This window comes from Eschrichtius robustus, chromosome 6 (assembly GCF_028021215.1).
Source record: "Eschrichtius robustus isolate mEscRob2 chromosome 6, mEscRob2.pri, whole genome shotgun sequence".
Lineage (NCBI taxonomy): Eukaryota > Metazoa > Chordata > Mammalia > Artiodactyla > Eschrichtiidae > Eschrichtius > Eschrichtius robustus.
The window spans coordinates 145,659,572-145,672,769 of record NC_090829.1 but is presented as its reverse complement, the minus strand read 5'-3'; the positions used below and the strand labels follow the sequence as shown (position 1 = coordinate 145,672,769).

The 13,198-nt window shown below is 66.8% G+C and overlaps 1 protein-coding gene across 3 annotated transcripts in view; it reads right to left on the bottom strand.

Moving 5' to 3' along the window:
- The window catches only part of PFKL (phosphofructokinase, liver type), a 30,055-nt gene that overhangs the window by 8,798 nt on the left and 8,059 nt on the right, over nt 1-13,198 (bottom strand). For 2 of the 3 annotated variants that reach the window (XM_068547186.1, XM_068547188.1), the window contains 11 exons: nt 11,798-11,987; nt 10,961-11,126; nt 10,295-10,339; nt 9,929-10,037; nt 7,897-7,992; nt 6,854-6,946; nt 5,291-5,416; nt 4,079-4,143; nt 3,375-3,438; nt 1,977-2,123; nt 1,537-1,607 (listed from right to left, as the gene is read on the bottom strand). In XM_068547186.1, coding sequence (XP_068403287.1) covers nt 1,537-1,607; nt 1,977-2,123; nt 3,375-3,438; nt 4,079-4,143; nt 5,291-5,416; nt 6,854-6,946; nt 7,897-7,992; nt 9,929-10,037; nt 10,295-10,339; nt 10,961-11,126; nt 11,798-11,987 — 1,172 coding nt within the window. The remainder of the gene's footprint in view (nt 1-1,536; nt 1,608-1,976; nt 2,124-3,374; nt 3,439-4,078; nt 4,144-5,290; nt 5,417-6,853; nt 6,947-7,896; nt 7,993-9,928; nt 10,038-10,294; nt 10,340-10,960; nt 11,127-11,797; nt 11,988-13,198) is intronic. The other variant, XM_068547189.1, reaches the window with a different exon arrangement.

Here is a 13,198-nt window from a genome sequence, read left to right as displayed (position 1 = left end):
CTCACTTCCTGCCCGAGGGGAACCTGGCTGTGAGCTCGCCTCACTTCGTGCCCGAGGGGAACCTGGCTGTGAGCTCGCCTCACTTCCTGCCCGAGGGGAACCTGGCTGTGAGCTCGCCTCACTTCCTGCCCGAGGGGAACCTGGCTGTGAGCCTCACTTCCTGCCCGAGGGGAACCTGGCTGTGAGCCTCACTTCCTGCCCGAGGGGAACCTGGCTGTGAGCTCACCTCACTTCCTGCCCGAGGGGAACCTGGCTGTGAGCTCACCTCACTTCCTGCCCGAGGGGAACCTGGCTGTGAGCCTCACTTCCTGCCCGAGGGGAACCTGGCTGTGAGCTCGCCTCACTTCCTGCCCGAGGGGAACCTGGCTGTGAGCTCGCCTCACTTCCTGCCCGAGGGGAACCTGGCTGTGAGCCTCACTTCCTGCCCGTGGGGAACCTGGCTGTGAGCTCACCTCACTTCCTGCCCGAGGGGAACCTGGCTGTGAGCCTCATTTCCTGCCCGAGGGGAACCTGGCTGTGAGCTCACGTCACTTCCTGCCCGAGGGGAACCTGGCTGTGAGCTCACTTCCTGCCCTTCCTGCCCGAGGGGAACCTGGCTGTGAGCTCGCCTCACTTCCTGCCCGAGGGGAACCTGGCTGTGAGCTCACTTCCTGCCCGAGGGGAACCTGGCTGTGAGCCTCACTTCCTGCCCGAGGGGAACCTGGCTGTGAGCTCGCCTCACTTCCTGCCCGAGGGGAACCTGGCTGTGAGCCTCACTTCCTGCCCGAGGGGAACCTGGCTGTGAGCTCACGTCACTTCCTGCCCGAGGGGAACCTGGCTGTGAGCTCACTTCCTGCCCTTCCTGCCCGAGGGGAACCTGGCTGTGAGCTCACCTCACTTCCTGCCCGAGGGGAACCTGGCTGTGAGCTCGCCTCACTTCCTGCCCGAGGGGAACCTGGCTGTGAGCTCACTTCCTGCCCGAGGGGAACCTGGCTGTGAGCCTCACTTCCTGCCCGAGGGGAACCTGGCTGTGAGCTCGCCTCACTTCCTGCCCGAGGGGAACCTGGCTGTGAGCCTCACTTCCTGCCCGAGGGGAACCTGGCTGTGAGCTCACGTCACTTCCTGCCCGAGGGGAACCTGGCTGTGAGCTCACTTCCTGCCCTTCCTGCCCGAGGGGAACCTGGCTGTGAGCTCACCTCACTTCCTGCCCGAGGGGAACCTGGCTGTGAGCTCACAACCTGGCTGTGAGCCTCACTTCCTGCCCGAGGGGAACCTGGCTGTGAGCTCGCCTCACTTCCTGCCCGAGGGGAACCTGGCTGTGAGCTCACTTCCTGCCCTTCCTGCCCGAGGGGATCCCTTCCGTAGGTGCGGAGCTGCCCGAGCAGCCCTCCTCTACACAGGTGAGTTCAAGTGAGCTCCTGGCCAGGAAGCCCCAGGCAGGAGGGTCCGTGTCCCGCTCTGGGCAGCCCACCAGCCAGAGGAGACCTAGCCCCGGGCCACAGGGCTGGCTTCCCTTGCATCCCACCCCGCTGCTGCCCTCGGTGGCCGGGTGCTCACCTCTTGGTCCCCAGCATGGAGCCACCTCGTCCCAGCCAGCCAGCCACATCGTGCCAGCCCACTTCCTGCACCTGCAGCGGGGAGGCACGGCTTCAGGGGGCAGGCCAGGGGTGCTGGCCCACCCCTCCTCAGGTGATGGACCTGTCCTCAGGGAGCGCACGTCCTCGGGGGAGGGGGGACAGAGGCCGTGCCTGGCACTGACCGTCCTACCACAGGTCAGAGCGGGGTCTCGGGGCCCGGGCCGGGCTAAGGCGGACCCAGCTGCTCCCCCTCCAACCCAAGGAGAGGACCTGGCCTTGCCCTTAAACCCACATCGCGAGCCCCTCGGTCCTTGTTTGCTTGTAAGCAAGCCGCGGACACGTCATAAACTGACCAAAGACACACAGGGCCACCACCGCAGGCCCGGTCCCCTGCCCGGCCTCAGGCACGGCCACGCCTACCTGCCCCTTGGCCAGGCCTTCAAAGCCGTCATGCACGACGTACACCGTGTGGCCCTGGGAGATGCCGGTACGCGCCGCCGAGCGCACGGCCGCGTTCATGCCGGCCGCTGGGGCCCCCACGTTCAGGATGGCCAGGGAGAAGCTGGTCTTCAGGGAAGGCAGGGAGACAAGAGCATGAGCACGGGGCTGGGGCGGGGGACCGCCAACCCGGACAGAAGTCAGCAGAGAGCGGCTTCCGGAGAAGAGGCCCCAGTCCTCGTGGCAGCCTGGACACGGGCCAGAGATGGGACTCCCCCAGGCACGACAAAGACCTGTCCTCCTGACACCACGAGGCTCTGCCCAAGACCGCATGAGCTACGGTGCAGGCCCCGCTCACGACCGCAAAGTCCTTGGCCAAAGGAAGGAGCGGGACTCGGGCCGCTGTCGGCCAAGCGCGGCTCACGGGGGCAGCAGTGGCTCAGGCCAGAGTCAGCGCCTGCCTGGAGGCCCTCAGCAACCACCCCACACTCGGGGCTCAGGGCAGCAGCACCCCAGAAAGTCCCTGGCGAGCAGCACGGGTGCGTGGAGGGAAGGGGGCCACCGCAGGCACGATAGGAGAGCGCAAAGAAGCAGGCGATGCTCTTTTAATCCTAGGGTTGCTGGAACCTGATAGGACCAACACGTCATCACCTCAACCCGGAACCAATGTAAGACACTGCTATCGGGTGCTTTCACACCCGTTTCCCTCGCTACTCCTCAGAACCTGCGCCCGTGTGGCGTGTAGGCACACCTCACTAGGGCAGCCATGTTCCCAGCACTCTGCGGCCGCGTGTGGCCACCGGCTCTGCTGGGCAGCCCGGCTCTAGTGGGTCCTGGTAATACCAGCCTGACGCGCCCGAGGTGGTCATGCCCCAGGCGGTTCTGGAAGGGGATGTGGGGACCACTCTGCCTTGCCAGAAGCTGCGGCCCACCCCTGACCAGCTCCCGGGATAAATGGGGGGCCAGGACCCCACCGTCCAAGACTGTCTTGGTGGGACCCTTTCCTTGCCCTCGTGGTTTCAGAAACGAATCCTGCTGTCATCTTTATTTTGAAGAGAGTCCACTTCCTGAGGGTTTTAGCTATTTTGGAACGTGTCATAACACTGCATCCCTCGTCTCCTGAGTTAAACCTCCTCTCCTGACTTAAATTCCTCCAGCCGTTTGATAAGCAACGGGCCAGCGTAATCCCCAGGCCTGTCGGGGACCTGCTGGTCAAGTAGAGGCCAGGTCTGGTCCTCTCAGCTCACAGCTCAGGCCCCAGACAGGAGGGAGGGTCCCGGCTCAGTGGGGCCAGCTCCCCGCTCCCTGGGCGGGGTGGCAGGGCAGGCGGGAGGAGGCCGAGGGCACAGCCAGGTGTGGGCTCTGCGGCTCGCCCCTCACCTTCTCCTTGGAGATCTTCTGGTGCGCAAGCAGCTTGTAAATGTTCCAGTTGTTCTCAAAGCTCCTGGAAAGGAAGCGGGTCGTGCATGGCGCAGCCCACAGCCAAACATCTCAGCACAGCACGGGGCCGGCAGCACAGCCTCAGAGGAACCGGACACGGGTACGGCCCACCTCCCCACTCCTGTCGCCACGGACCCTGGCTGGGCGCCATCGCCGGGCGGCAGAGACCCCCCACGGACACGCAATCCCAACGCCCCTCTCGGCAAAGCGAGCGCCCGCTTTCAGCCTGCGTGGTCCCGGCAGCTCCGCAGCGGGGCGGGAAGCGTGGCCACGGGAACCACAGGAAGCAGACCCGCAGGGCCAGTTGACCTGGCCCCTCCGGGCCTGCCTCGCTGCTGCCTTCTGTAGTGTCCCCCTCCCCCTTCCCAGGTGCCCTCCCTGTGCTGTGTCCCCCCCATCCCCCCAGCGCCCTGCAGGCCCCGCCAGCCCCGCAGGGCACATCCACGCAGCCTGCCTACTTCTCGGCCACTGTCGGGCCCCGTGCCTCCTACACGATGCACGCCCTAGGAGGAGGGTCTCAGAGCGCCACCTCTGCAGGTGGGCACGTCCCCGTGTCGGCGGTGGCCGTGTGCGACCCACTCGGAGTCTGCTGTGGGCCCCGCTGAGCAGACAGCCGCCCGACACCAGGCCCCCCAGGCCCTCACCTGCCTCGGAGCTGGATGGCCTCTTCAAACCTCTTCTCATCCATGGCCTTCTGCACCTCCTTGGTCTTAAAGAAAACAAGATGCACAGGCTGGAGGCGGAGGCCTGGCACATGCGTCCGAGCCCAACGCGGGGGGCCTGTCCCAGACCCGCCGGGCAGCCGTCACTGCCGGCAATCGAGAGGGCTGAGGGGCCGAGGGGACCCCACCTGGCCTGCCAGGTCCTCCCCTCCCTGGAAGGGGCACCCGGGCCTCGCTCCTCCTCAGCCCTGGGAAGGGGGTGGGAGGCAGCCAGGGCCTAGGAACGAAGGGTGAGGCTGCTCTGGCCCCCAGACCCGCCACCCACTGGCGACCAGCCTGCCCGAAAGCGGGGCCCAGGGGAGGTCGCCGCTGGAGGATTGTCCAGGAGAAGCGCCAGGGAGGCCCCCCTCCTGCGCCAGCCCACCTCCCCTGGGCAGGCCCCGCTCTGCCCCCAGCTGCAGGGCCCCCCAAACCTACCGAGCCCCCCACCCCAGTGTCCCCACAGCCAGCCTCTCAGCCTCTCTCTGCTCCCCACTCCCCGCTTCCGTGGTCCCTGCTCCGACCACATGAGATGTCCCCGTGGCTCTGGCCACCCGCTCCCCCTCCCCCTCCCATCCTAGCCCCAGGGCCCCACCCTGCCCAGTTTGCAAAGCCAGTTTGTCCCAGGCCACTGGCTCTGGGAAGCTAAGTGTCCTTGGCTCCCCCCAGCAACAACCCCCCCCCCCCCCGGCTCCCCTGGGCTTCCCCTGGCTCCTCCCGATCCCAGGCTCCCCAGGCCCCCCACGGGCTCCCCAGGGCTCCCCAGCTCCCTGCAGCTCCCACACCTGTCTCGGGCTTGTCTTACCTTGGGGGCATCTTGGGGATGTGCTCACACCTCCCTCCCCCACCTGGAGGACTGCAGGCCTCGGATACCCTGAGGCCCGCTGGGGGGCGCAGCAACACACTCGGAAGGGGGGCCACAACAGAAGGTGCGATGCACCTGCCGCCCGCTCCGTGTAACACGCGTGGAGGGGCACGGGGGGCGGGGGGGCTTGCAGCAGGCCTGCTGGCTGGGCCCTGAGAGGCCCGGAAGGACAGGCAGCTCCGGGGTTGTGGCCGGGAAGGGGGCACGGCAGAGCCCAGCAGGGCACGAGAGCCCCAGGCACCTCCCTGGGCAGCCCCCCACGCCGGCACCCCGGGCAGGCGGGTGCGCACCATCTGCACGCACTCCATGAGGGGCAGCCGCACGGACTGGTTCCCGGAGAGGCTGACCACGCAGGCCGGCGTGTCGGGCGTGGTCTCCAGCAGTGCCATCACCGCCTCCATGCCCATCTTGCTGCTCTGAGCGGAGAGAGGGGCGGGCGGGGCTCAGGCAGGTGCAGCCGGCACGGAGCCGGCCCCACGCCACGCACACGCCCTCGGCTCTCAGAGCCACACACACACGCACACATGCACACACGCACACACACACACTAGAAGCTTCTGGAGTAAGCGACACTGTTTATTCTAGAAATGGTGACTTAGCATGACCACGTTTCACAGCAGCCCCCCCGCACCATTTCACCGGGTCTCAGCCAGCCCTGCTAGGAGGGCGTGGCCCCCGCACCCCGGGGTTGCAGTGGCAGGGCCAGGGCTGGACCGGGGTTTCCGGAGTTCTCTCCACTATGACGAGGTTCCTCACTTGGGGCTCCTTTGTCACAGCTGTCCTGATGTGTGTGCAAACTTGGGCATGGGCTGGCGGGCCGGACCAGCTAAAACAGGTAAGGACCGCCCTCCATGGAGACAAATCACAAACAGGGGTCCTGCCACGGCCAACGGGAACAGACAGGCGCGCCAGAGACCAAGGCCCGCGGCTCAGCTTGGTGAGACAGCGGCGTCCCCCGCCTCCGCCGCGCCCCCAGACCGCGCCCCCGGCCTCCCACACTGGTCAGGTGTGTGTCGGGAACAGCCCGGGAGAAAGCTCCTGTGTCCCTCGGGAACCGTGTGATGGCCGCCCTCCTGTAACCCACTGTGTGCAGGTGTCGCCCTGCAGGACCTGGGCTTGGGGACCAGCACTAAGCTGAGCCTCCGGCGCCCCTTTGTCCCCGACCCAGGCCTCCGGTGTCTCCACCATCTGCAAAACCAGCAGGTGAGTCCATTCTCCTGCCACCAGGCGAGACCCCGGGCCCAAGCTGGCACCCGATAGCCCCTTCTGTGCGCCAGGTCTGGTGGAGGGCCAGTGCTTGGCCCCCCGTCCCGAGTGCACCCCTGGGGCCAGACCCCCTCTGAGGTCAGTGTCCCCACTGCTCTGTGTGGGATGGGGACGCACCGAGGCCTCCTGGGAGAGGTTCGGTCCAGCGGCTCCCCCAGGCCCACGCTGGTCACCCGGCCTCACCCAGCACAGGGGCCCAGGCACAGCTCCGGCCAGCCCTGCAGTCTCCAGCCCCCAGCCCCGGTGACCAGCGCCTCACAGGCGGGCGCTTCACCACCTCGGGGCCTCCCTGGCCCCGGGTCCTGTCCCTGTGGGGCTGCAGCATGACTCCCACCCTGCAGAGGGTGAGGTGGGACCAGCGGTAATCAGGATTCGGCACCCAGGCCCTGGGCCAGACTCAGAACCACCGGACATTGACCTGCTGCTCACCCCGCCCTCCCTTCCCAAGGTCCTGCCAAAGCCATCGCCAGGAGGGTGCGGCCTAGGCTGCCAGGCCGTGGTCTCACCCACAAGCACCAGCAGCAGTGAAAAAACGCTCACGCACACACACGCGTGCCCACCCAGCACCAGGGTGACGCCCCACCTACCAGGATGCGGTCGAACGCCGACGGGGTCCCTCCCCTCTGCACGTGGCCCAGCACGGTCACACGTGTGTCAAAGCCCAGCCTCTGGACCACTAGCTGCTCGTGGGGACAGAGAGGGGGTGCCTGAGTTTGTCGCTCTACCCCACTGTCCCACCACCCCGTGGCCCCCAGCCCCCGCCCCTCCCCCCCTCCCCACCCTGCCTCAGGGATTTCAGGGTGTCAGCTCCCCAGGGGCCCCAGAGAGCCAGCCCAGGGTTCACGCCTACAGCCTGAGTGTGTGCACGTGTGCTCCTGTGTGTGGCTGTGTGTTTCCATGTGAGTGTGTGGGCGTGTGCTCCTGTGTGTGTGGGTGTGTGTTTCCATGTGAGTGTGTGGGCGTGTGCTCCCACACGTGCCGGCTGCAGGAGCTCATCATGGTCTCCAGCCCCTGTGGGTCAGGCCTTGTCAGGTACTGTGGCAGGAAGCACAGCGAACAAAGAGTCGGCAGAGGGGCCGGCTCCTGGCAGCACCTGGCTGGGAACTCAAGGACAGGGTGGGCGACCAAAGTGAGGGGCATGGAGGCTCCCAGGGGCTGTGCCCCACTGCGGGACGGGGGCCCAGGGCCCTGGGCAGAACCCGGCAGGTGGGTGCCGCTCACAGGGGCGAAGGAGTCCCCCCCCAAAGTTGTTCTGTTATGAATCTGGTACTGGATAGGCAGTGGGCTCCCCTGTCAATGCGGGGCCGGCAGGGGCTGGACCCTGTCACTGGGACACTGTTGGGGGGCTGGACAGGGCCCCTAGGATGGGGGATGATCTGAATGAAGACTGGAAACCAGAGGGTTGGGGGTTCCCAGCAGGTGGGAGCCACACCTCAGCCTCAGGGGGGCCAGGGCTTCTCAGGGGTCCCGGCCGCACCCACCCCACATCTGGCAATCGTTAGGAACAAGAAAGCTCCCTCCAGGAGCTGGGGGTGGGGCCCCAGCAAGAGCACTTGGGCACTGGAGATAAAGGGGAGCCCCCTCCCCAAGGCCCCGCCCACCCCACATGACCCGGGGCCCCCACACTCACGTCCTTCACGTAGCGGGATGAGATGGGCTTCCCGTTGCGGTCGATGGCGCCCTCGGCGATGATGATGATGTTCAGGCGGGACCCTCGGCTCCGGGTCTGGGTCAGAGACACGGCAGGGCTCAGCCGCCAGCCTGCAGACACCTGCCCCAGCCACGGCTGCAACCTGCAAGCCCGCCCTGCGGTCCACGCCGCGGGGCAGCTGCCCCTCCTGCGGGTAGAGACTGGGGGACTGGAGGATTCCTCCTCCCCCTCCCACTCCCCGGACTGAGGGAAGATCTCCTACATCAGCTGGTGATGGGCGAATTAGCATCTCTTAACTGTTGCAAAGGCAAAGCTCTTTGGGGATTTGAAAGTGCTTTTTGCTTATTTATTTCCTCAACAAATGTTTGTGGGATTCACTCTGATCCACCAGCCTCAGATGTTTGCCCCACAGCACCCAAAGAGACTTAGAGAGAAAGATAGGGTCAGAGCAGCTCCTGCAAGACCCAGGTACAGAGGGGCGGGGGAGCCAGGAGTGGAGGGCTGCCTGGAGGAGGTGGGGGTGGTGCAGTGAAGTGAGACAGCCAGAAGAGCCCACACCTCCCTCAGCCTCACTCGCTGCAGCCCAGGAGGTGGGCAGGGCAGAGGGTGACACCTGCATGTAACAGTTGGGGAAACTGAAGTTCAGGAAACCCCGGGTCGGGGTGAGGCGAGGGCCTTACACAGAGCAGGAAAGAACCAGGATGTGAGGCCAGGCCTGAGTCCAGGCCACTTCCAGGAAGACCCAACCCCAAGTTCTCAGCGAGTAGGCCAAGGCCGAGGTCAGCCAGAGGGCATCACCACCAGAGCCCCCCCCCCTCTACCCAGGCGAGGTCACAAGGCCACCCGGGGGTGCAAGGACTCCACCCAAGGAGAGGACAGAGGTCTCTGGCCAGCTTCGCCGCCAGGCTCAGCTCGGCCCTACCCTTGTCTTCACTGGAGAAGGTTCCAAAAGCCGGTCATGACCCTCGGCCCCTCCCACTGCCCTGGGCAGGGGTACAAAACCCTGGGGTGTGAGTGGGGGGTAGGGAGAGCAGCATCCGGCAGCGGACGGGAGTGATGCCACCACCTCGGTCACACGGGGACAGGGACGCTCCAGAGCCAGCCCCGGGCCGCCCGCCTCTCCCTCAGGAAACACAGGGCCTGGCACTGACCTCCCAGGACTCCAGAACAAAAGGCCCGGCCCGGGCAGCCTCCACGCTCGTCCTGCCCTTGGGCCAGGATGCAAAGGACATTGGGGGTAGACACAGCCCATTAGGGCCCCAGACTGGGCCCGAGCGTGAACCTGGGTGCACAGTCTCAGGGGCTCCCCTGCCTTGAATCCAGACCACAACCCTCGAGTGCCCCCCAACCCCTGATCTGAAGGCGCCTCTCCCCGCCCGTCACAGCCCTCCCACCACTGGCCTAGCCAAGGGGCCAGCCTATCCTAGTTGGGGGGCCTCGGGGATGCCCAGGGCAGAGTATCTGCCTCTTCTGTGCCAGAGCCCCCCAGCTCCACCTTGAAGGGCCTGGAGAGCCGCGTTCCAGGCACCCCGTCTCAGGCACCCCTGCTCATCTCCTGGATGAGGCCTCAGCCCCCCACCTGCTCCCGCCTCCAAAGCCTCTTCTGCCGGAGCCACTGCCCCAGGTTCCCGTCCACCTATCTTCACAAAGCCACCTCCCCTTGCCCAGGCTCAGCGGTCAGGGCCCGAGGGAGCCAGCTTGACCGTGTCCCCGCTCCCGCCCCTCGCCCACGTCAGCACTGACCACGCAGAGCCGAGCCTGGGGCAGTGGTGAGTGTCCCCCTCAGGCCCCTCTGCGCTCCGGGGCAGCCCCCGGGTGTGTCCATCGGCACCGAAGCCCTCTCCACTCCTCGCGGTGCCGCCCCCAGGGGGGGATGCTTGCAGATGCTTGTTGAACCAGAGGGAAGTGAATCGGCCAAAGCCGGCCACGTGACCCCAGGGACACTCTCGTGGGGGACACGGGCCGCGCAGCTCACGGCAGGGACCCTGGGAGAAGACCCCCGGGCCCTCACCTCACCCAGCCGCTCACACATGAAGTTCTCCCAGCCGTCCTCGGGCGGCGCCTCAGGGATGAACAGCCAGTCGGCCCCCGAGGCCAGGGCGGACACCAGGGCCAGGTACCTGGAGGGGCGGGAGGGCGAGGGGCTGCAGTAGGTGGGCCCCGACCCGACACCACGGGCCCCGGTCCCTGGGTCACAGGGGAGGTACAGCTCTGAGCGGCACCCAGCCCCACAGTCAGGACTCCCCACACCCCGGCTCTCACACCCACAGTGTCAAGTGAGCACCTGCCACGCGCCAGGAGCCCTGCAGGCGCTGCACCCTGCTCCCGCTCCCCCAAAGCCCCGGGCCCCCCCGGCTGACCTGGGCAGCCCCCTTACCCGCAGTGCCGCCCCATCACCTCCAGCACGAAGGTCCTCTGGTGGCTGTGGACATGGAAAGGGCAGAGGGCATCAGTGCAAAGTCCCCCTGAGCGGAGCTGAGCCACGAAGCCTGGCCTCTCGTGCCACACCACCCATGGCCCCAGCTCTGCCAAGGGCGTGCCCAGGAGAGACAGAGGACGCGGGAGCAGCCCTAGGACAGACAGCCCTTGCCATTCCCAGGGGGGCCAAGGCTCTGGGCTAAGAGCCACCTCGGTCTCGGACTCACGGCCAGCTTCACGCTGGTTTTCACTGATCTTTGCTTCTGAGGCTGAAGGCCATTCACCCTGCTGGGGCCTGGCCGTCACTAGCCAGCAGCCTGAGAATCCCCTGTGGGGTGCATCATTGCCCCAGGGCCGTAGGAGACCTGTCAGAGCCACTGCCCACCTAGGGCTCGGGACAACCTGGCAGGGTGGGGACCAGAGCCCCAAGCCCCTCCGCTCACCCCACTGTAAGTCCCCCCCACCTGGGGGCTGGGAGCAGCCAGTACAGGCTCCTAGGGATGGAATTACGCTGACAAGCCATTGACCCTGCAGAAGGGCAGCCTCAGCCCCTCGCCGGGAGACGGGACCCCAAGCTTGCTTGCCTGGTGGCCTGGCTGGGCGGGGGGCTGCGGGCCTCACTCACCTCTGGGCGGTGGTGGTGATGGCGTCGATGACCTCCATGATGCGGTGCAGGGCCGAGTCCGTGCCGATGGTCATGTCGGTGCCGCAGAAGTCGTTGTCAATGGAACCCACCAGCCCGGCGATGTTCAGGTGCGAATAGGTCTGAGCCGTGCTCTGTGAGATCTTGCCTGGGAAGGAGGAGCCCAGCCCAGGTGCAGCCTCAGCGGCCCCACCCGGCCCCCTTGGCCACAACACGGGGCCCGGACCCCGATCCCCACCCCCTCCCCCAGCCCACCCGGCAGTGCAGCCTGGTCAGGTCCCCAGGCTCAGCTTCCCCCTCCTCAGGTCCTGCAGCAGGGGTCCTGGGGCCCGGCGGCAGTGGCTGAACCGCTGATTACGGACTTGTCACTCTCTGGGAGACGTCCAGGGGAGCCCCGGAGAGTGCACCCCTCACTTCCGGGTCCCCCACGAGCAGCACAGAACCAACGAAGCTCCAACAGGTCACTTGCCGACTGGTGACCCCCCCAGGACTCTGTGTCTTATGTTACCAAATTTTAACTATCACACTTCTGCAAACTGTGACAAGCCCGTAACCCACATCGGGGAATGAATCACAGCGCAGGTGAGTCAGCCTGGGAACTGCCATCCAGCACCAGGAGGACAGCACTGCCTGGGGGTCCCTGACGTTGGGTCTCCACAGGCCTCACTACCGGCCAAACCCGGGCCCGTGGCTCCTAGAGCCACCCAGGGTCCGCCTGATCTCGGGCCAAGCCCCCTCCTCCCGGCCGGCAGCCCAGCAGCGTCTCGCCTCCTCTGGTCCTGCCTGTTCCCGGCCCTAGCCGCTCCGCCGCCGACCCACCTTCGCTCACCAGCTCCTCCAGCAGGCTGCCCCACTCGCTGCGGAAGATGTTGGCGCCCGTGAGGCTGCCGTCCCCGCCGATGACGCACAGGTTGGTGATGCCACGCTGGACCAGGTTGTAGGCGGCCGCCCGGCGCCCCTCCCGCGTGGTGAAGGCCTTGCAGCGGGCGCTGCCGATGACGGTGCCGCCCTGCACGGAGGAGGGGCAGCCTGGGCCAACGGGGCACCGGAGGGACGCGGGTACTGGGCAGGGGCGGCCTGGGAGACCCCAAGGAACGGAGGGCCAAGCCCAGGGGCTCCTCGGAAGCCTGGGCAGTTGTCCGCCTCCCCCCACCCCCGGACTTTCTCCTCATGTGTGCAAGGAGGAGACTGCCCACCGTCAGGCTCGGGGAGCTCGACTGGTAAGGGACGAGCAGGCTCTGAGGTGTGTAAGGCGCGCACACGTGCACACGCGCGCACACGCACACATGCACGTACTCTGGCCCGCACGGCCGGGCACCAGCGCAGGGATGTGCCTGAGAAGCTCACGCCGTTGTCCGCATGCCCCGCCCCGGCTCAGCCTCGGCCCAGGCCCCCCCAGACCCTGCCCACAGGCAGAACTGCCGGCCCCTGCACTCGGCCAGGTGCTGGGGACAATGTGCTGCTCCCCAGACCACCGAGAGCACCGGGTTGGGCCCTGGGCCCCAGGCTTCACGGAAAATGCAAATCAGAGCTGGCCCTGGCCCAGCCCAGCCTCCTCCTGCGCCCCTTCCCGCCGCCCCCATGCTCTACGCTCCTCACCCCTCTCCAAACACCAGCCCGGCCCCGCATCCTCACCTGCCCACCTTTCATGCAGCTTCACACCCCAGCTAACACTTGGCCTAAAGCTCCTTCCCCGGGCGGTCTCTCAGGACAGAGGCCACAGCCATCCTCAGACACAGGGTCAGAGCAGAGCAACGGCTGGATCCAGGCCTGAGGCGTGATGGCCGCCCTCCCTGGACCCCTGGGGCGGAGGACGAGGTACCCAGGCTGCAGTCCCACCCATGACGGGGTCAGGGAGCACCGCACCAGAGCAGGACGACATGGGGTGGGGGGCTCTGATGAAGCCCAAGAACAGGGCTTGTCCGTGCCCCACTGGACCATCGAGGGCTCAACAAACGGGCCTGTTCCCACGAGCGCCTGGAGAGCGCGGTCCCTTGGGGACGTCCACCCTGGGCAGGAGGGGTGGGTGGCACTGCAGGGCTGGCTGTGCCTGGAAGACCCAGGGTCCAGGCCCGTCGCCCACTGCTCCGCTGACCCATACATAGCATGTGACGACGACAGGCCTCTTAAATAAGCAGGTATCAGCTGGTGGTCTAGGATACACAGGTGACAGGTGTCCCACAGCGGTCCCTGCTCTGTGGGAGGACTAGGGTCTCCCTA